This window comes from Notothenia rossii (assembly GCF_949606895.1).
Source record: "Notothenia rossii genome assembly, chromosome: 4".
Classification (NCBI taxonomy): domain Eukaryota; kingdom Metazoa; phylum Chordata; class Actinopteri; order Perciformes; family Nototheniidae; genus Notothenia; species Notothenia rossii.
Window position 1 is genome coordinate 27087752 of NC_136902.1, and position 22634 is coordinate 27110385.

Consider the following 22634-nt stretch of genomic DNA (forward strand, 5'->3'; position numbering starts at 1 on the left):
TAAAGTTCACTAAATTGATTAAGGCTATTTGCATATACCTTTATCCTGTTTTCAATTTTGATTTGATGAAGGATCAAACAAATACTGTACCCTTGAAAGTTGCATACCATGCCATACATTTTGACAAATAAATTGGGTTTAAAAAACAATTTCATTTAGATTGATTAATAGAAATGTTATTGTAAACCTTGAAAACTGTAGGTAGTTGAGTATTATGTCTGAATTAAACATATTTTTGTAATTATGAATGACCCTAATACTCAGCAGTGACACATGACAAAAGGGTGTCATATAGGATTTGAGTAATTGCTATGCTAATTGTATGCATATTCAAGATCTGGTAGAACACTTGGATTTCCTCCTATAGATCATTCTGTACGGTTCCTTATAGGATTGTACAGGTCACATCATCCCACCACTATCTAGCCCACCTTTAATGTCAAATCACATCCACAGAAGGAAAGCAAATGTCACAAAAAAGAATGAAAAACATATTTTTATTTCATACAATCGTCTTTTATTTCATATAGAGATAAAGTCAAATATCTGAAAACCAAAACAGAAAAGTCTGTGCAACAGAGATAGATAGAGAGAACGACTGTCATTAGTATGAACACGATCTGTTGGTGCAAAAGTAGGGACAGAAAAGGAAAATGAAAGTAGTGAAAACTATTTGAGAAAAGTAAAACATTGCTGTGAATGAACCCCCCTTCCCAACAGGACACAGCAGTCTCATATGATGTCATTCATTTCAGGGCCGGAGGAAAGCTTTCATTTACAAGATGTTTCTCCAAAGTCTCCAAACAATTAGATTTAATACGATATTTGTTGCCAGCCTTTCAAAAAATAAGCCAATTAGCAACTTTGAAATGTAAATTGTCCATGAGCTTTTGTCTCCCCGGCGGTGTCATTAAAACACTTTTTTTTCCAGTTTACATATAAAATGATAAGAGAAACTGGACTTGAATTTGTTACTTTGACAGGATACCATCCAGGGAGAATCGAATTGTCTGGGTGAAGCTGCCAAAGCACTCATTAAGGGTTTCAAATTGGCTTCCTGTCTGCGGTGTGTCTTTAATAATGATAAGATACTAGTGTACAGCACAACACTTATAAACCGTGTCTTTAACCACATTGAATTCCAGCAATAAAGTGCTTGATTATAACCTAAAACGACAACACACTCATTATCCTCGCCTGTAGCTCTTCTACTTTTCAAGAGCGACGATAAATTGGCATTATTCAAACTGACGGTCTGTCTCTTTTCTTCTCATTGAGGATGTTTACAGCCAGAACAAATGTAAATACAGGAATCAGGTATGGAGGTGCGGCCAGGCAGAATGAAACCTCTGACTGCCAACTAGAGCATTCCAACACGCTTCATTTACACAACTTCACCGGATTACACAACTGCATCGTTGGCAATGGCATCCATGTAAGAACGTGTTTCACTGCATTGCTGACTTTAAGGTATGATGCAAGCCTAGCAGCTAAGCCAAACCAGATAACATGTAATTTCCAGAGTAACTCCCAATTAAAAAAAGGTGCGAGATGACACCATAAAACTGTCATTGCGCGGTTAAAATCTGTAATTAGTTTTGACACTTTTCCACCCTTGCTACTTTGCTACAGACATTTGAGCTCTGCCTTCTACAACCTGAAGCTGTGTTTCATTTCTGTCCATTCAATTATATCAATAACGCAGCTCATTCATATAAAGCGTGGACACCGACGTAAACATCTTGTAGCCAAAATAAGAGCAGAGTGTCATGAGCAGAAGGAGAAACACAGAACACACAGAATCACATCACTCTATTATGGCTTATCACTTCCCATACATTACACCTTTCCATACGGGGAAAAGCAACCGTTTTTCAATGCTAAACTAAGAGTTCAAACCGTATATTTCATCTGAATTTGCCGTATTTCACATTGTTCATCTGGAGCACACTGTCAGATTCAAACAGAAGCACGGGTTGGAAATCTAAAGGGGACAAAATGTAAGCTGTTGAAAGTTTGAACGTGACTTTTTTGTCAAGAAAGTCAACAATTTCCCAGGAGCATGTGTTCCTTAACTCGTAGCATTGTAGCGTCAACACATTGAGTCAGAGGGCACTATGTCTCAAGAGCTAATCTTGTGATGCTATTACTCCAAACTATCAAGTCAAGGAATCAGACTTCTCCGCCATTTCCCCGCACATACCAAAATATCCTCCACCACTACACACCATTTGCTTGATTATCAGATATCAACAAATATCCATCCCAAAATCACATTACAGATCAAAGGCCAATTTATCCGGGTGAACAGGGGTCGGACATTTATAATAGAGGGGCGACACGTGGCAGAACAAAACCTGTCTTCTGTTTGTTATTATTTGTTTAAATGAATGCCAACTCAATTAGCGACAAATAAAATGATCAGTAAGGCCACTGCAATAAATAACACATATTAGATTTTTAGATATAAAAACCAAAACTCCTTATTTGATTGAACATGTATTAAAACATTTAAATTAAAAATGTTTTTCTCGAGATTTAATGTTAGTAATTTGGAATGCTTCTGATGACTTACTGAGGTGATGATGGTACTTGAAATCAAACCGTTTTATTTTCCAGGATGGTTTGTGAAATAAAAGACAGATGACCTTAGTCAGACTGTCAATAATCCACTTTAGTCCCAGGAAGACTTTTAACATCACAATTTATAAGATTTGTCATCACCGTGATCGCATAGCTGAAATAATGTATTGGCTGCTTCCGACTTTAATCAACAAGGACAGGAGGGAAATTGGGAATTTAATGGCTTGAACGTTAGCATAATCTGCGGCAACATCTACACCAATGACTGTCAACAAAATGAATAAATCAACTGACCTTTTTGGTCTGCATAGAATCTATGATGCGTTTTATATGGGACAATTTAGCTGCCAGTCAACCTCCCTAGAAAATAATTCACCACCAGCTCTGTTTGGCATCGAGAGTTTAGAAATGACAGATGTTATAAATTCAAAGGACATTGTTGGGAAATGGCTGATTACTGTTTAATGTCTGCGCAGTCGTTTATATAACAAGTGACAGCACAGATACAAACTGCTACTCTGTAAATACCTAAATGACCATCACGCCTCATCTCTACCCTTCTCCTGCCTGTCTCTGCAAATGACGCAAACAATCTCGACAGACCCCTCTCTGTATCACATGCACTCAGATAGTTAAATAGCTATTGATGATCCTTGTGTCATTTCAGATCGTAGACGGTGGAAGTGTAAAACAGTACAAGAGGATGTTTGAAATGAACCTACAACGTATAACTTGTAAAACATCCACACAACAGATCTGTGTGTAGGGGTAACGCCATTCACGTATCTGGTTTTTTTATAGGAACAAAAGGTGTTTTTTGATTTTGAATAAAAAAAAAAAGAAATCAAAAATGTTCTCCACTGTACAACAAATGGGATCAAAAAAGGTGGGGGAGGCTTTCCATTTGTCTGCCTTCTGTTTCAGAGACACACCGGGAAGCAATTGAACCTGGTCTGGATTCCTCTCATCTGGCACCTATTCAAAATCTTGAAGTTTTGTATCATAGTTTTTCAGCAGGACAGACCTGCAGCAGCTTCTTTCCTCCGGGCAGCACATCTCAGAGTACGTGCTTTTCATACTTCCTCCGTTACACACCTGGGTACACTTCAAGGCCCAGTGAGCGCTCCTTAGGGTCAACCTTCTGACAAGAATTCAGTGTTTGTCACTGACGTATTTCTCAGGCAATCAGAGAACAACTACGGCTGCTCCGAAAAATAACTATAAAAAGAATGTTGTACACCCATTTTGTTATTTATTTAGAAAGCAAGAGAAAGAGACATGAAGCAGAGGAGCGAGAGTTGAGCTTAAGTCCACAAAGACAGCATTTCTGGTCGCCTTTGCAGGAAGAAGGAGAAGAATTTGAGAGTCCAGTTTGCCCAACTACACTGAGATTTACAACATGTCTGAACTGAAAGCACTGTACAGTTACCAACAGTGTGTTTGTGAGCGCACGGCCGTGTGTATGAGCTGGTCATGTTGTCTGTGTTTGTGTGTGTGTGTGTGTGTGTGTGTGTGTGTGTGTGTGTGTGTGTGTGTGTGTGTGTGTGTGTGTGTGTGTGTGTGTGTGTGTGTGTGTGTGTGTGTGTGTGTGTGTGTGTGTGTGTGTGTGTGTGTGTGTGTGTGTGTGTGTGTGTGTGTGTGTGTGTGTGATATCGAGTGTGTTCTCACTGTCATTGGAGTCACAGAGCGAGGGTTTCTCTACGCAGCGTGTTCAATTTGTTACGATCTAGAAGGGGCGTCCTCGAAGCTAATGATGCTGGACTCGGGGTGCTGCGCTCCGCCCGTGGACGCCCCCCCGCTGCTCTGTGACATTGAGGATGAGGAGGTGGAGGAGAGAGAGGCGCCGGCAGATCCCCCTGAGGAGGAGGAGGAGGAGGGGAGGAGCGGCTGCGTGTCCGTCCTGATCTCGTCGTCCTCCTCGTCGTCTTCGTCGTCCATGCTGGGCCAGGCCGACTGGTCGTCCACACGCTTCAGACGCTCGTTCAGAGCCTTCAGAGCCAGCTGTCTGGAAGGAGGGAAAGAGAGATGTTAGTTTCAGCTTCAACTAATTGTTAAAATGGCAGGAAATGCAGATTTCAAACTCTCAAATACAAAAGGTTTGTTTTACATTGTTTTATATCATAATAAACTAATTTTTGGGGTTTTTGGACTGAAAACAGGACATTTAAACCTTGGACTTTAAGAATATTGGAATTCTTCTTTGAATATACATTTCAGATTATCTTTTATATGTTTTGATATTAGATTCAAGGTTTTATTTATTGTCATATGCACAGTAGCCACAGTGTAGATATGGCAATGCAGGCTCCTACCACAATGCAACATGAATATACAGTGTTTCCCCTATATACAAATAGTGGCGGCGCAGCGTCGCTGCTGAAATATGAGCGCCGCTGCTATTATTAAAATAATAATAAGTGGCGACCCTTTTTCATTTTTGATTGTTTGTTATGTGGATTTGTAGTATTTGTGTTACTGGCATAGGCGACACAGGCGGTCGCCTGGGGCGCCAGATCTGGGGGGCGCTGCGCTGGTAGCTCTGGGAGGGAAAAAACATTTTTGACCGTTGGCGCTCATCCAAATGTTCGGCCTTGATGTAACAACATTCATAATTAAGTAAATGTAACACCCTTTTCACCCCGGTTACACGTTTAATTTGCCTTGTACGGTGGGCGCTGTAAGTGATGAAAGTGGGGGATGTTGGCTTATCAGGCGCCCGCAGCTCACAGCCAAAGTGCGAGCGTGGTAGCGAGAGAGCGAGCAAGGGAGAGGGCGCACCGGTACCGGCGCTGTTGTTATTAGAATCTGGTGCTAGCTGCGCTAACGGATATAAGAAGTAGATGTTTCTACAACCAGGGTGGAGGAGAGCTCTCCTGTCAGACTGAGAGGCTCAGTGAGGTTAAGGACTCTCTGAGTATTTAGATTGTTAATTTTAGTCTAAGTTATCTCAGTGGGTCTCAAACGTTTTGACCACAAATTATGTAAACACATATTTCCAAGGCACTCCTTTATAATTATTAGGATAAATAAAAACAGGTTTGAAATCATTCCAATGTATACAATAGGACAGTTAACCAAAAATATCATTTAAAGTTGGAGAGATACAAAAATATGCATAAATAAATAAATGTTAACTAGGTAAAATAAGATATGAATGAACAACAAAAATAAAATAAGCTACATTTATTTGTTATTGGCTATGGTAGGTTATTGGTTATGTTCACATACATATTTGATTATTAAAATGTAAACCGATCTTTTTCATATGGGCGTTTTAGAGTTGTGCCCCCTAGATCAGGTCTCGAGTAAGTGTGTGCTCAAAGTGCACCAGATTGAAGCATTTTAATGTAAAATGTTAAAAAAAAATCTTCCCGGGGGGGCATACCCCCGGACCCCTCTAGAGGATTTGACGTTCACCCCCCCATTCAAACATGTTCATACAATACTGAATACATTTGAAGCCATTTTGACATCTATTACCTATGTCAATAAGTTTCTGTTTTTGCAGTGTATTTGTCTTTTGTAGAGATTTTTCATTTATTCTTTACACATAAAATCTCACCTAGGGCAGCAAATTGTCTAGAACCGGCCCTGGTACTAGGCCTCAAGAGCCTTTCTTGTGCAGACACATAGAAACAAATTTGCGGGGCGCACTTCGCACACACTAAAAAATTCCACGCGCTCCGCGCTCACGCTGGGCCCACGTGCCTTAGCACCGCTGCTATGACTCCATCCTAGGGGAAACACTGATATATATATATAAGACATAAAACAAATAAAAACAAATCGGACAAGGTACAGAATAAGGGAGGCTGATTTAATGGCCTTATTTAGGAGACGTAACAATTACATTGAAAATGATCACCATGAGGTTAATTAGCCAGTCAGCAGAAGTCATTCCTCTTAATCCAAAGCAAATCAAAACAAAGCATAGAGGGTTTCTTCCAGCGGCAGCCATATTTAATGTGTCATACCCGAGGAAGAGAACAGCACCTAGAAAAGGCAGACCGGAGCCTATGGAGTTCAACAGGTTTCTGGGTAAATGTGTAATAATATGTATGTGATGTTTAAGCATGTGCAGCAGGAGGCCTCAATGGCTATGCTGAATGGAAGATGGATAAGTTGAGGCTTTTAATGTTCAGTCAGGACAGTGTAGATAGACAGGAAACACAAAGGGACATCCTGCCACAAAGGACAGAGTTGGTTGAAAGTATCAAATTACCCCGTGACAATTACAGGGGTGCAGGTCTGTGTTAGTGTGAAAGAGAGATCTATCTCTGTAACTGAATCTGTGTGACAGCTTGAGAGTGTGTCTGCTGGACAAAGGAGCAGAAGGAAAGGCCATGGACTGTAACCTCTGACAGCAAGAGAGATTAGTGAGTGTGTTTAAGATTGAATGCATGATCTGTTTGAGCAGTATGACTGGAAAAGAGCACAGAGGTTAGATATACACTGCTTTTGTTATTCGTCTCCTCTAGGAGTATTTCTTTGACTATATGGGTGAGTGTGTATTTTTTAAATCAGTCACGGGTCCTTGTGTGCATTCTGTTTCTTTCTGATGACAATGGTATTATATCATTAAACAATATTTCACTGCTGAACAATATGTGGCATCACAGAAAGCCCCAGAACAGCTACTTAATGACCCTTATTGGGAAAATGTTAGCAGTCAACAATATTTTATATTTATCGACATTAATGAAATAGAAGATGATCATTATTTACTCAAATTGAAAGTATTCAGTATCAACAACTTCTGAATCAACATTTAGATCATGAGGGATGACTACCCTTTCATTGGAACCACATGAGAAGATTTGAAGGTAATGTATTATTGGTACAGCAACATATTGTTGCCATAGAGAGCATTTAAAGGGTCCCTATTATGCTTTTTTGGGTTTACCCTTTCCTCTAGTGTGTTATATACGTTTACCTTGAGAGCCTGGAAAGACGCCTATATAAATAAAATGCATTATTTGTGTAATTATAATGTAGGTTGTTGTGTGTGGAAATGGGCTGCAAAGGCTAAAATGCTCCATTTGCCACTAGAGGGAGTTTCTCTCCCACACATTCCCCCCTGCCTGAAAAGCCTTAATTGGACTCCTTTGTTTACTTCCGCGACAAAGTGACATAACCATCGCGCTTCAATTGGCTAGCGCTCCAACACAGTGTACGTGATAGGCTATGGCACAAGACCTCTCTAAGCGGTTGACCAATCACGACAGAGTCGGCCAGCTAACCAATCAGAGCAGACTGGGCTCTGGTTTCAGACAAAGGGTGAACAGAGATGCTACAGCACAGGCAGTATGAGAAAAAGAAAGAGCTTTTTGAACATTAATGCATGTGATATGTCACGGTAGAGGCACCAAATATGAAACCTGAATATGAGCATTATAGGGCCCCTTTAATCTACAATTTACACCAAACGCTTTAATGAAGATTATTGTAAAGGTCAACTAAACCATATGCAAAGGCTCATGAAGGTACCCCTGAACTCTACTAGACTGTAACAGGCCAGTGTCATACATTTAATGAACCAATATACCCAACCACCTTTTCCATGAGATGACTAAGAACAGAATGTGACTCACCTCCTCCTCTCTGCATCCTGGGGGTCTGTCCCTGGCAGGCTGATGGTGATGGAGGAGGGCGCCCCCACGTCATATCTCTTCACCATCTTCCTGCACACCTTCAGCTTCACCAGGGCAGCGTGCACCAGCCCCGCCAGCAGCCCCACTGCCGGCTGCAGCGCCTCCGGGAAGAAGCTAGCGAAGGCGAAGTGGTCCGACATGTCCCCGCGGCCCCGGCTGTGCCTCTGGTAGAAGCGCAGGTACACCCACCCGGACAGGGCGCCGAAGCTGTACGCAGCCAGGGGGGCGGAGCTCTCCAGCAGCCCCGACAGGCGCAGCAAGGAAAGGAAGAGGAGGACCAGGGCCGGTGCTGCTTTGAGTCTCACCTGAGAGGAGGGCGGAGACAGATTTGAGGTCCTGTGAACAGAAACCATCGGGCACAAGGAGAGATACTATTGGGTGCACAGACCACTGTGGCTGCCAGTTCCCACAATTCACTGAGGTCAGCAGGATTGAGGAAGTGTAACACCAAACAATAGCTGGTTACACGCCAGGGTGGCAGGTGAGTCCAAATGTACCAGGGTTTGTTTTGATACAGTTCCAAACGTGCTTTACTGAAATGAGGGATTTTAAAAAGGAAGGCTTTCACAAGTTGGAGAAAAAAATATATAACTTTGGCTGATATTGAGATATGACTCGCGACATTAGGTACCCACATAATCATTACAAATATATACTAAAAGAATTATGGTGTGATTTTGGATTTAAGTATTTTATTAAGTCTAAAAAATGGCATTTGTAGGTCGGGACTTAATGCATCACCACAATAATTTACTTAAATATTTTTAAAAGTTTCCATCTACCAAAATTAGAACTTACTGCCATTTGGATACAGAACAAGTCGATATTGCCATTTTGATTAAAGTTTCATTAATTGTGCAGCCCTACTCCTGTTGATTTATTTAATAGTTAAACATTTATTTTCTGGCTGTTTTAGTTTATTGTAAATGTACCTTATATTTAGTGTAATTATTGAAGTTACTTGAAGTAGTTGTTTATGCTTTTACTTTGAAGGCAGTTTGGGGCACCTGGTGATTATGTACCGTACATATTGGGGACACGTGTAGGTCGGATTGGCAAACAAGAGGGCACATGGATTTTTTGCAGGAAATGTAATCATATTCTTGAGTAAGATTCTCTATGGTGCCCCGGTGGCAGTTTCATTGTCTACACCTACATTACAGTAAAGTAACCTAGTGTAATAGAAACTCATAAAAAGCACCAAAAATGGCCTGGTTTAGACACATTCAGAATGTGTAGCTAATGTGTGCTTCAGCAAAACACTAAGCCCTTATCGGGACATTAAGTGTAAGCTGCCCTGCAGAAGAGTATCAGATATCATCTTTAAATGAACAGATCACACCGTAGCCCACATTTGGAAGAGAATCACAGACAACACAAACTAGGCACTGAGCGATCTAAAAACCACTGGCCTTTATGGCTTCAATACAATCATTTGACGTGTGTTCGTTCATAAAACGATTACAGCTATTACTAACAATATCACACTGTCATTAAACAAACTAAAAGAAGCAAGTGCTGTATACTACGTGACAAGAATAAACCAAACTAAAATAGGTCACAGCATAAAATCCCAATTCATGAAACTGGGAAGTCATCCCACTGAAACAGTCACAAAGAAATGTAAACATATTTTGTAGAGAAGTCCTGCAGTAAATATAAATGTCTTTGTTGTTTTTCTTACTGCTACACTTTGTAGTGTTGTTGTGTTTCTAGTATCCTTTTAGGGTTTTCACCAAAGTGTTAGTAAGAGGCTGTCAAATAAGCATGCAGAGCAGAAATGACTTTCCGTGTTTGTTATGCTCACCTGAGGCACTCTGAGCACTGTAGTGTCTCCCATGGTCTGCTTCAGCGCCACCAGCACTCCTCCCAGGAACCCGGCTGCTCCATAGGCCCGCACAGCAAACAGGTAAGTGAGGTCAAAGGTGGCAACATATGTGAGGAGGTAGGCGAGGCCGGCCAGGAGGCCTGCAGAGACGTTAACCACTGCGAAAAAGATCAGGAGCTCCAGGGCGCCCCAGAGAGGCTCCAGCAGGCGCCCAGAGGCCATCACTGTCCCCACATTCACTGCCACACCCCAGATGTGCTGCTCCACCACCCCATGGGTCAACAGCGTCCACACCCAGAAGTTGGGTGGAAAGAGGTAGCCTGGTGTCACCCCTAGTGCGTATGGAGTGTCCACAGCCCATGACAGCAGGTAGAGGAGAACCACCACAGCACTTATACTCTTCACCACCACACTGGTGCTGGCAAGGGCAGCCAGGAAGTGCTGTCGGGCCACCGGCAGGTAACGATTCATTGTGGTCTCTTTTGATGAGGACCCTTCTTGAGCAAATCTGCCCAAGGGAGCAGAGCAGCAGATCAGTGGCTTCTGGTGGAGCAGAGGTCGGTGTGAGATTAATAATGCCAAGAACAACAGGTGACACCTGTAGGTCCTGACAGCATCAAAATCCACACTTCTCTGTGAGCCTTCATCCGTGATACTGTCTTCCAACTGGTCAGAGATAGCGTGGATGATCAGCTCAGTAGGACTATTCCTTCTCTTCGAACGACTAACACACTTTGGGCAGCAGTATAGATAAGATGTGATAACCTTAACTAGGAGACCTTTTGATCAAGCTGCCTGGCTGGCGACCTTCAGTCCACGTACATAGAAGTACAACAAGGTTACAAATTACCACCAGCTAGCATGAAGGCGGAAGTACGCAAATCCTAACAGAAACAAATACACCAAAGAGCCAACTTCTCCTGACTGTCTGGGCTGGGCTAGCTTGTAAACAGAGCAGAGCTAATGTTAGCTAGCTGTCAAACTGAGAGCGCCTGGAGTTTCGCTGTATATATCCGACACCCGGAGCAGGAGAGGTTACGTCTTCGTTGTGTTATAAGATATAACTGGCAGGGTCAGTCAAACCTGGTCGTTATCCCGCGGAGCTCCTGTCCCGGTCCCTTGCGCTCTCTCGGCCCGGTGTCTACAGGGCTAGCCCGAGGATCCCCCGCAGCTAGCAACAGGCCTTCAAAACAATGTTAGAGAAGCTCCTGAAACAGCGTCAAAACGGGTATAGTTCCCGGGTTTAAATATAAGCGTTGTTTCACTCGTTTGTTGTTTTGTTCCTCCGTGTTTTCAGAGCAAGTCGTCGGAGTAAATTATTTTTATCTTGGCAGGCACTCCTCCCAGTACACCGCTCAGCTACTAACCTGCGCTGTGTCTTCCGTCGTCATCAACAATCGGTGAAAAAAACGTCAAGTCAAGTAACAGCAGAGAACTCTGGGAAACCGAGTTTTCAACAAACGACGCATCTATGTAGGTCTCGTCTCAGTATGACACTACAAAATACGTTGTGCTGGGTTAAAAAAACTTTGAATTGTGCTTTCCTCAAAAACTCTTAGACGCTTTACATAATTTAAAAATATAACAATTATGATGATAAAATGAGTGTGAATAATCATAACCTTTAGTTGCCTTTGGTGGAATGCAGCCAAATTACATTAACTCAGTTCAGTAAAGTTAGACAGTTACTACCGGATTTTATCTTGACGGTCAATCAATAACTCATAAACAAATCAAAGTATCTTCACAACCGTTGTAAGGGAGACACTGAGCTATCATATATAAAATATTTGTTTTAATGAAAAACAATGTATGGTAATTGATGGTCTTCTGTTGGTTATAATTCGCCAACAAGTTAGGGGGAAATATTTTTTCATAATTTGGTTGATTATTTTTTGTGGAAAATATTTTTTAACTTCACTGTAGGCTACGCAGTGTAGCTTATCACTGCACACATTAATAATAGTCTCCTTCTGGTAAGGATTTAGAACAAATCCAATACTTTTTGTAACAACTGTTCTAAACAGGCAAAGAATGCAACAGAGACAAAGGCTGAGGATTAAAACAACTTCACCGAACTGAGTCCAGTACAAAGTTAAAAAGTCAGAAAGGCAACCAAAACAGACAAGTAGTAAGCAGGTTCTCTGGCTTACACTACATTTGATTAGGAAGCATATTTTTGTTTCAAATTCCTAGTTCTACTTGGTATGACTTTTGCAATTTTCATTAATTGCATATGAGGGGCCGTTGCAGATCGGTACATTTGCACTGAAGTGTAAAGGGTCGAATAAAATCTAATGAAAAGCACAGGTGTTGTACATACACATCCATAACAGGTTCTGTAATTGAATAACCATGCAAATCTACTAGTGGGCTATTTGTCTGTGAAATTAGATCCCCTTCTGTGTTCAGGACAATATCATAAGAAACTTATTTTGATTATTGTGACATTTGAAACTTGTTACTGGCATTTGAGGTCAATGCATCCCTTATACTTAACTGTTAGTCCTGTTTCGGTGTTTGGAATTAACTGATACCAACAAACCAAGAACTCAAGTTACCTGCAAAGTAAAGTCTGCAAACTTTCAGATTAACTCAAATTGTTCAGGAGAAAAATGTAATGATTTCATGTCCTTATTACAACTTTAGGAATTCAATTTGATGTCTTCACTTTTTATAAAAACACACAAACACACAAAAACTCCACTATTTGAGCAACATTTTTTAAACTACGAGATTAAAAGCAGATCAGTGAAAACCCCAACCCAGATTTAACTGTTAATGTTACGTTCCATTGATCTTAATCATATATACTGCCAAAAGCAATGACACTGGAGAAGGCAACAAGAAAGTTATCCCCCTTCTAACTTTATTTTATAAAAGCTTTTTTTATAAAAAAGATCTCATAAGCCATAAGTAATTTGATTAGTGTCATGAACATATAAAAGGTCTATCCCATTTCTCAAAGTCTAAGATGAGTTCTTTAAATGTCTTATTTTGTCAGTACTAAACCCAAACATTTGAAAAAGAGAAAAGACTTAATGTTCTGTGTGTATGGGGAATACAAAGGGGGTATGCACTACGCCTGCTACTCAAATTGATGTAAAGAAATAAGGACAAGTGTTATTTAGAACATGTTTCTTTTTATTTACAAACTTCAAAAACCAAAAAAAAGGATCTAAAAGTAATCCAAGGTCATACACATTGATAAACGACACAACAGGCTTTGACTAGAGCCAATCCTCAAAGACAGCAGCTTTAATCTTCTCCTCGGCTAAAATGGAATTCAGACGGTCGGCTCCACTCGTCTTACCGAATCGATTTGTATAAATAAATATGTAAATTCAAGTAGAAAGCGGTGAAATAAAAGAGCAGTCAGTCGGCGCGGCAGACACAGAGCTGACAACAGTTCAACAGGGAGGAAACTCGCCTCGGATGTCACCATGGACATTTCTGATGATAATAGTAACGGACCGTACAAAAAAAAAGTAAATTAAATGAACTGATATCATTATTTTCTTGTCCTCTCAGATGATAAGTGGTTGGACTGCTTCTGTTTCTGACCCATAACGTGTGAATGAGCTTCATTTACGTGCACCTAATATTAAATATTTAAGATTTGTACCCCAATTGTTGAGAAGCTTGATATTCTCACGAAGAATCTTGGCTCATAGAATCGAGAAAAAAAAGGTTTTTAATACGGCTTACTAATACCAATGTATCCCTGATGTTCTTCTGTTGGGTTTATCATACTGAAGATCTGATCACAGTTATCCTGACCTATAATGCGTACAGTAATGCACTTATTGGTTGATCTGCACGCAGGCTCTGCAAAAGTTCACATGTTCTGGGTCAGACTCGCAAAGACAAAAATAAAAATCACCAGAAACCAAAGTGTTTCCATCTGTAGTAACAACAAAAAGTGACTGTAAAAATCTTAAAAACAAGATAAAGAAGAGCAAAAAAACAATGTACAAAAAATGAATAAATATGCACCATGATAAATAAATACATTTGGTTAATTCAAAGAGCACAAAAAAAAAACAAGTAAACTAAAACATGGAAGATAAAGAGGATGACATGCTGATGTCTTTACTTGACGATGTCACAAAAAGAGCTGCTGGGTTTTAAAGCTCTTCGCTGCAGCCGTTTTTGAGGAGAAGATTTTTCCACTTAAGGACAGTGCAGACCGTAGCCGATCCGTTTGTGTGATCAGAGGGGATCAGAGAGATGCTTCATGGGTAATCTAGGGGGAACTTGGTCACATGCTGAAGCTTTCACAGCTTTTCTAGACGCATACAGATTTGTGTCTCTATAACAGTGCAGTACAGTGTACAGTGTTACCTGCAAGGTCATACAGAGAGATGGATATGGACGTCTCCACTGTGCTTCGTGAGGATGCTGTAGACAGAGCGTGTTGCCGTGGTGGCGTTTGAAATCCTGTTTTTTTTCATTATTTGGTCTTTTAAGACACAATCCTCTTCGACGGAGGTCTCCGATGTGCTCTTGTTTTTGGCAAAGCTACATCGTCTCCCCCAACAAATAAAAAGAAGTTTGGTTTCACAATGTTGAATGAGATGAGACAGAAAGAACAGGCAACACAAGCTTCTATTTTGTTTAAATGATTCCTTTTGTAACCCTTAAGAACACAACGCACAGATACGAACACAGTAACGACACAAGCGTGACCAGAACTCAGGGTTAATTCCTCGGGGGGTTCGTACGTATACATTTATAGGCTTGAGTGAGTGTTTTGCATCGCTTTTCGCTAGGCTACAGTAAGACTGTGGGTGAGATCCAGAGAGCCGCAATGGCCGTCTGTCTCTCTTCACCTCTACTCTCTCACAGTTAACATTCAGTAAGATGGAGGCAGAAAGGCATTTTCTGTTGGTGGTTTCTCCGCTACGAGGAGGACACCTCACAACAACACAGTTATTTCCCCCCCCCCCCCGTATTTTCACCTGGCTGTTTTTAGGCAATTGTTTTCTCTAAAAAGTATAAGAGATTACATCAATATAAAAAAGAAAATCAGATCTTCCAACGTCTGAAGCCTAAATAGGAGACTTTTCAAAAAAAGGCCTGGTTTAAAGGCATTTGATTTAGCATACATTCGTTCAATCGAGTTTTAAGGTTTCAGTAAATGTCTCCCACCTCATCCTCAACAAGTCTTTTTGATACTTCAAGATGCTCTCGTTACTTTTCTTTTTTTCAACTGTACAATACCCTTGTCCTGGCAGTGAATTATTCAATTCAATCAAAAATGCTCTTTACATTTCTGTGATCTTTTTACCTTTTTTACCATTTGAAGAAATATTCAGTAGCAATATTCAACAACTGAAACAAACACTACCAAGTTACTGATATTTAACGAACGTTACTACCAATAATCAAACCTTTTTTTTACGTAAGCGACTGCATCCTACCATCATCTTTTTAACAAGCTGAAAAAAGCGAAAGAGTTTTGACATTTAGCAAAGCTGCAGAACTAGATTCTCTAAAATCAACACTACACCCACTGCAGGCCCACAATCAGCAGTTCAGTCCAGTGATTTGTTTTAAATGCCAGTAATGGAGAAAACTTGGAAGCCCAAAGTCCTCTTGGTTTTCATTTTCTTCCTCAGGTTTTATCTTCTGATAGTCAGCATTGAGATTTGTCGCTCTGTGTCCAGTCTGTGTTCAATCCCTATTCAGGCCGTTTCTCCAAGGCAAACAGGGGAAACACTGATTTGCCATCACTTCAATTTATTTTGTCCATTTCCCTCATGGCACAAGCCCTTTTACACCTTCCTCCCGGAGGACTTGATCTTATTTCGATACTTTTTAAAAATCATTGGTCTGTCACTGTCCCCTCACCTCGATGACATCGTCGTCATCATCCGAGCTGCTGGCGCTGCTCACGTTCCTGCCGTCTACCAGCACCGTTCCCCGGCGGCCCTCCCCCGAGGGGGAGAAGGAGGAAGGAGAAGAGGAGGAGGAGCTGGAGGCGGCAGTGGAGGGGAACTGGGAGAGGAAGCTGGCTCCAGCAGGACCTGGAGTGGCGGCAGGACCCGGCAGCCCCCCCGGCAGCATGGACCCCGTGTAGAGGCTGGCCAGGGAGGGGCTGTAGGACAGAGGGAAGCCTGCGGGGAGCATCCCGGCCATGCCCACCATGCTGGGGCTCAGCATGAACGGTGGCATGGCTCCTGGAACCGAACCGGCCCCTTTGACTGAAGCAGAGGATGACGAGGAAGATGAGACGGAGGTTGCGGTGTTGGTCGTCGGGCAGGAGGAGGAAGAGGAGGCGGTGCCGGTTCCACCTAAGCTGAACAGATCTGGGTACATGTAACCGGGGTCCCTCAGCTGGGTGTGAGGGGGCTGGAAGTAAGGCGAGAACATAGAGGTGTTGATACCCAGAGGAGGGAGGCTGTAGCCCCCGTTGAAGGGGAAGGAGAAGCCTGGGTTGACCAGAGGGGCAGAGGAGTGTTTGCCCGAAGGGGGCTGCTTACTGGGAAGCTCCTCCAGAGACAGGGTGCAGGCTTTGCGCTTGGGGCCCTGTCTCAGGTCAATGGCGTCCATGTTGGGCTGGATGACATTAGTCACAGAGGCGTCATGGTGGTGAGTTTTCCCTGTGCTGCCATTGGTCTGAAGCAGTTTGGTGGAGGGCAGGTTGGTGGGGGGGCTCTCTGGTTGGGCTGCGGGGGGGGCGGCTCCTGTGTAGCGCTGCAACTCGCTGATGATCTCTGGGCTGTCCGGGGAGAGGGGGCGGGGCACAGTCTTGGAGGGCGTCTGCTGCTTCCTGTCAAGTGACAGGCAACCGTTGCTGCCATCGGTTGACATTTCCTGTGGTAGGGCCTGGGAGTCTGAGAAGAAGAATCAATATATTAGCTCTTGAAAAGGAATACATTCCTAACATGGACTGCTTTATTAATATTATAATGTCAGTATTTTTTTTCTGCATGCTTATAATTATATAATGCTCATTTTCTTCTCCCTCTTTCTGGTTTGCTCCATTTTAGCGGCTGTGTCTTCAAGCCCCCCCTCCCAAAACCCTGCCCTTATTGGTCAGTATTTCTGTCTTTGGTCTTGCTCGTTGCTACCTCAGCGCCTGCATTTCCTGGAGCCTCTGCACCAACTTTACTGTGAGCAATGACTGTAACTTTACGGGACATTTGTTTGGAAGTTAGCTCTGGTAATAGATCATCCTACCTTTGGGTGGCGCTGTACTCTCTCCTTCAGGCTTGGCCTTGCCAGCTGCTCTGATGGCAAAGATTCGACCATCAGACGACCTGATGTAAGTCCCTAAAACAGACAGAGGTGCAAGAAAAGGGCAGTACACACAGAGAGTTTACTGATGAGCTTCATTAAGTTAAGCATAAATGGTTCTCAGTGAAGCGGCAAGAGCTACAACTAATGAATATGTTTATTATTAATCTGCAGACAATTTTTTGTCTGAACAACTGTCGAAAACCCACAATTATTCAGTTTAGTATCATGTCAAACGTTGGCGAAAACCAAATGTTCACATTTTGAATGATAAGTTGAATATAAGAGCCATCATGCACATATTTGTAAAGTTTAGTAAAGGGTCTTTGTACCTTTGGTGCCCCTGATGATGTGGATGCTGTCTCCAGCCGTGATCCTGGCCTGGACATCTGTTGAGCTGTTGGTTCCTGGAATCACTATGTCTATAAAAGACACATTTATATTATAGAGTATATAAAAACATAAATTATCATATCAAAATACCCAAGAGGCGGAGAACAGGAGAGACAATAGTGAAAATAAGATCAGGCAGTAAACAGTTTGCCTACCAGTAGTGGTGACGATCTTCTGTACGAACACCCCGGCTTTTTGCAGGCACTTGACAGGAAATTCTCCGAGGCTGGACTCTGATGAGTCGTTGCCAGGGGCGGAGCCTGCAGACGCCTGTTTGGGAGTCATGGGAACTGGAGTCGACTGGACCGGACGGACACTGGCCACCGACTTCTCTTCAGTACGAGGAGGTGGACGCCTGAGTACAGATTTTTTTTTTTTTTTAACTCAAGACTTCAGTAAATTATTTCAAAACTTGTAAAAAGTTGTTGCTGAAAAGTTTCTAATAAGAATAGAACAAAAAGTAGATTTTTTGTTTCTGCTGAAAGCACTTACCAGTTCCTCTGACTGAAGGCGGGGATGTTGGTGAGGCTCTGGTCGCTGGCAGGGTAGTAGTGAGCGTAGGACGGGCGGGTGTACGGCACGGACGCCCTCTTCTCCTCTTCGTATCCTTTCTTCGCCGCTTTCTTCTCAGCCTTGCTCAGCCTTAACTCTCTGCGGTCTATCAGCAAGGACTCGTGGGGGAAGGGTTGCTGGAAGAGACAATAAAATAAAGATGTGATGGTCAATCATTTTTTTTCCATATTCGGAATATTAACAAACAAAGGTTATATGGGTACCACTTTACAATAAGACTACCCTTATAAAGGATTCATAAAGGGTTTATAATTAGGTTGTAAAAACGTTATTAATCATTAAGAACTATTTATAAACCAGTTCTAACAGTTTTCATACATCAACACAGGCTCACTATTTGGCAAGATGACTAAGCCTTATATTGGCACTAGTTTACTTTGTCTTCATCAGCCAGCATCCTTGGTATCTGTTGTTCACTGAGTTGATTCTCTCACCCTTCCATCTTGATGTTTCTTGGCATATCTTTATGACCATTTATTTACGAGTTACTAACATTTATAACTGCCAAAAGGGAGCCTTGTAAAGTGTAAAACAATCACCCGTTATTAATGAGTTACTACCATTTATCATTTGTTTAAGTTTTGTTAAAGTGGACCTATCATGCTATATTTGAATAATATAGTGTAGGACCATACCTATATAAGGCATATTTATACTTTTTATTTTTCAAAATGCCAAACAGATCATGCATTTTAGCCATTCCTCATTTCGCTCAATTTAACACTGTCTTTGCATGGGCTGATTCTCTGAGAACAGCACCATCTACAGGCCTGGCATATGTACTACAGCGTCTCCAGCGCTTTCGAACGGCAACGTCCGTGGCTGTCTCCTCCTGATTGGTGGAGTTGGCCCAATAGCCATGGCGCCACTTCTGTGACGTCATAGAAGTGTTCAAATCTGGATCAGTCTGTATCAGATCCGTTGCAGCCCTTTTTTAAGAGATTTGGGTATGGAGGAAAATAGAGAGGGTTGTGTTTTCTGACACTTGGGGTGTTCCCTGGAACACCGGAGACACATATTCATGTATAAAAGACGTACAAAAGTGCATTTTGCATGATAGGTCACCTTTAAGCCTTAAGGTTATGCATAAATTAGGGCGTGATCACATTGAGTGACAGGTAATTCCAGTGACTGCTGTTGTTTGCTAGCAGCTCCATGATGCTACAGGGGCTCTGCCTCCTCAGCTCATCCGGGGAACATAACTTGAACTCGGCCGTGTTTGTTTTGCTGGTGCCTTGTATTGTGACTCGCTCTGCGGTTAAAACAGACGGTGCATGAATGCGGTTTTGCGGCAAGTGAAATTTGAGTACTTTATTTATGTGTTGCTTATGTTTTGCAGGGGCGGATCTAGACACATATTCCTGGGGTGGCAAGAGGGTGGCAGGAGAATTTCAGGGGTGGCATCCCCTGGCAGAAGTATATGCTTATTTAATCACAGTCAAATCAATTACTGTAATGTTAACTTGGAAAGCCACAATATTTATTTTAACTCAATAACATTTGGTGACATTATTGTGGCACATCAGTAAAGCCTTAAATATAAATACTGTATATAAGGTGGCAGAATTAATTTAACCCTCTATGGTATGATATTGCCTCCAGGCAACATACCCATTTTTTGCTTTTTGCATTCACACAATACATCTCAAATTATGATGCAATACTTTAAAAAAGAGACAGGACCATAAGGAACCAATAGTAGTGTTTGTCCCATGACTCTCTGGCGGCCAATTTGAAGATCCTGTTTGCTGCCTTTCCCACAAGGATCAGATCAGCCATTTCCTCCAAGAAATGTGTCTAAAAACGTAATTTCCTGCGCATTTCTTGTCTGGAAAAAAATGTATTCAAAATAATAGGTGAGTAAACCTTAATTTCTAATAGTTTAATATACTTAATTTGCTAATTAGGTAATGGAAACTTGTTAAAATGCAAATGTTGCCTGGAGACAACATCGTACCATTATGGTCAATTGTAAATGTTGCCTTGAGGCAACACCGTACCATTATGGATTCACCATGATATTGTTGTATTGTGTGTTTAGTAGGGATGTAACGATATACCGAATATCGCGGTATCACGGTAAATAAACTTCCCAATACCGTCGTGAGACTGACAAAATCTACAGCGATTTAAAAAAAAAAAAATTTTTAAAAAATAATTTTTTTTTTTTTTTAAACACTTTTTTTTTTTTAAACCTTTATTTAACCAGGTGGTCCCATTGAGATCATCGATCTCTTTTTCAAGAGAGACCTGTCCAACATGGCAGCAAGTAGGTTACAACATGAAAATAAAACAACAGATAACACAAAAGGACATCGTATTTACAGGGCTACATTTACACACCTAGAGACATTGACAAGTATCAACCATATATTTATATCTCGCCATGTCAATAAGCCTGGCGTTAGACTTTTTCGCTGTCCGTCATTTTGACAGACAGGATCGTAAAATATCCGTCATAATCCCTTATTACGCGTCGGGTCTGAACAGTTCACGATAGAGCATGCTCGTGAACTGTCAACGCGGGGGGGGGGGGGGGGGGGGGCGGTGTTATGCCGTGTGTGCATGCAACTCGCGGGACGCGCACAGCGTGAAGCAAAACCTCCCAGACATGTATTGATCTGTACGGCAAATTACGGTTTGGGAACTATATCATTTCCTTTTGGAGGGCATGCATAACACGGCATAACACCAGAGCCTTGCTGCGGGGAAACGTTGGCGCTGTTCCGAGTTTGTTCTAATCTGTCAAAATGACAGACTGCTTTCAGATTTTTCCGTCATTGTTAAATAAAATATTCGGTTAACGCGACCACTGGTGTCCCAGCAACATCAGTACCAAGCGAGAGAGTTGTTTCCAGAGCAGGGGATATTGTAAATGCCCAAACACCCCAGCTTATAAATACCTGGAAATGTGGACATTCTCATATTCCTAAAAACCTGTTGGATGATGCTGAGTGAGTGACTAGTGAGTTTGAGTTGAGTTACTTGAAAAACTAAAGTGAAACTTGATTTATTTTATTGCAGGGTCTGATTATTAAATGTCCTTGTTTATTTGTGAGATGCAGTGGCATAAAGAAAATGCTTACTTTGTTTGGTAGTACCAGTAGGTACAAAAACACTGGTTTTCTTGTTCCAGTCTGTTACTGTCACTTTGTTTTTGACACTTTAAAATACTGCTATCCTACAAAAAGGCTGTAAAAATCAGATTTATTATGTAATAAAGAAACATTTTCCGAGTAAAAAAATGTTTTATTGAAGAAAAAAAAAAATATGATTTTTTTTTTCTTCCCTTTATTATTCAATATCGCGATAAATACCGTACCGTGGACTTGTTATCGCGATATTATCGTACCGTGAGTTTTTGGTATCGTTACATCCCTAGTGTTTAGGTATAAACGGTTCAAAAGCATACCATTCATCATAGATCTCTACAATTTAACCAAGATACATTTGATGTTAAAGCCAACCCAACGATCTGTGCAAAGATGGGATAAGAAAAAGAAAGAAACATTGCAGGTTACCTGCAATGTTTTCTTTGCATACAATAAAAGTATGGGAGGAATGGATCTTCTAGACTCGCTGATTGCTCTCTACAGAACAAAGATCAGGTCAAGGAAGTGGCATAACAAGATCGTGTTGCACATGATGGATTTCACTCTAGTGAATGCGTGGTTCTTGTACCCCAGGGACTGCAAGGACTGTGGCATCCCCAAGAAAGAAGTGTATAGCCTGCTTAAATTCAAAGCTGAAGTTGCAAGTTGCCTTTGCAACGAGAGGAAAGTTTTGAAGAAGAGGGGGAGACCATCTCATAATGTTGACAGAGACCTGGCTGAGAAGAAGCACAGAGGTTCTTCCTCATCAGTGCCATCAACACATGTGCATCATGACCACACTGACCATTGGCCTGTGTGGGTGGAGAAAAAGGGCCGGTGCAAATACCCTGGCTGTAAGGGTGAAAGTGCAGTGATCAAAGTGTGTCACGTACCTGTGCTTCACTGCTGACAATAACTGCTTCATGAACTTCCCCAATAGTGAGTCTATTTTGTCAAATGGCTCAATGAAGTTTGATGAAAGATGCCTAGGCTCTTTGCGTATTTATTCCTAAAGGTTGTTTCACAATGGTACAATGTTGCCTGCAGGCAACATTCAGACATGTAATCTTGTTAAAATATAAAAAATAACAATTTTCACATTTTAATTGGCATGCAATTTAACCTGTTGAGGCTATTTAGTATTTTCCATGTGTTTTTAAATACATTTTGTTCAAATTTGAAACAATAACTCTCTTTTTTCATAACTTACTATTATGGTGCAGTGTTGCCTCAAGGCAACACACCCCAAAAAGTACCCCCAAATAATTATTT

General features: G+C 41.6%; 2 protein-coding genes across 7 annotated transcripts in view; both read right to left on the reverse strand.

The window, feature by feature from the left end:
- Nucleotides 1-481: 481 nt before the first annotated feature.
- tmem115 (transmembrane protein 115) lies at nucleotides 482-11467 on the reverse strand. Its single transcript, XM_079679482.1, has 3 exons — nucleotides 10042-11467; nucleotides 8175-8539; nucleotides 482-4588 (listed from the first exon to the last, which is right to left on the reverse strand). Exons 1-3 carry the CDS (start codon nucleotides 10531-10533, stop codon nucleotides 4303-4305), a joined length of 1143 nt encoding a protein of 380 aa, XP_079535608.1. The 5' UTR covers nucleotides 10534-11467; the 3' UTR covers nucleotides 482-4302.
- A 1718-nt stretch (nucleotides 11468-13185) lies between these two features.
- Nucleotides 13186-22634, reverse strand: part of LOC307037678 (helicase ARIP4-like) — a 96086-nt gene continuing 86637 nt past the window's right edge. For all 6 annotated transcript variants that reach the window (XM_079678733.1, XM_079678730.1, XM_079678731.1 and 3 more), the window contains 5 exons: nucleotides 18190-18386; nucleotides 17853-18052; nucleotides 17637-17726; nucleotides 17248-17340; nucleotides 13186-16901 (listed from right to left, as the gene is read on the reverse strand). In XM_079678733.1, the coding sequence (XP_079534859.1) occupies nucleotides 15901-16901; nucleotides 17248-17340; nucleotides 17637-17726; nucleotides 17853-18052; nucleotides 18190-18386 (1581 nt within the window). In that variant the 3' untranslated portion in view covers nucleotides 13186-15900. The remainder of the gene's footprint in view (nucleotides 16902-17247; nucleotides 17341-17636; nucleotides 17727-17852; nucleotides 18053-18189; nucleotides 18387-22634) is intronic.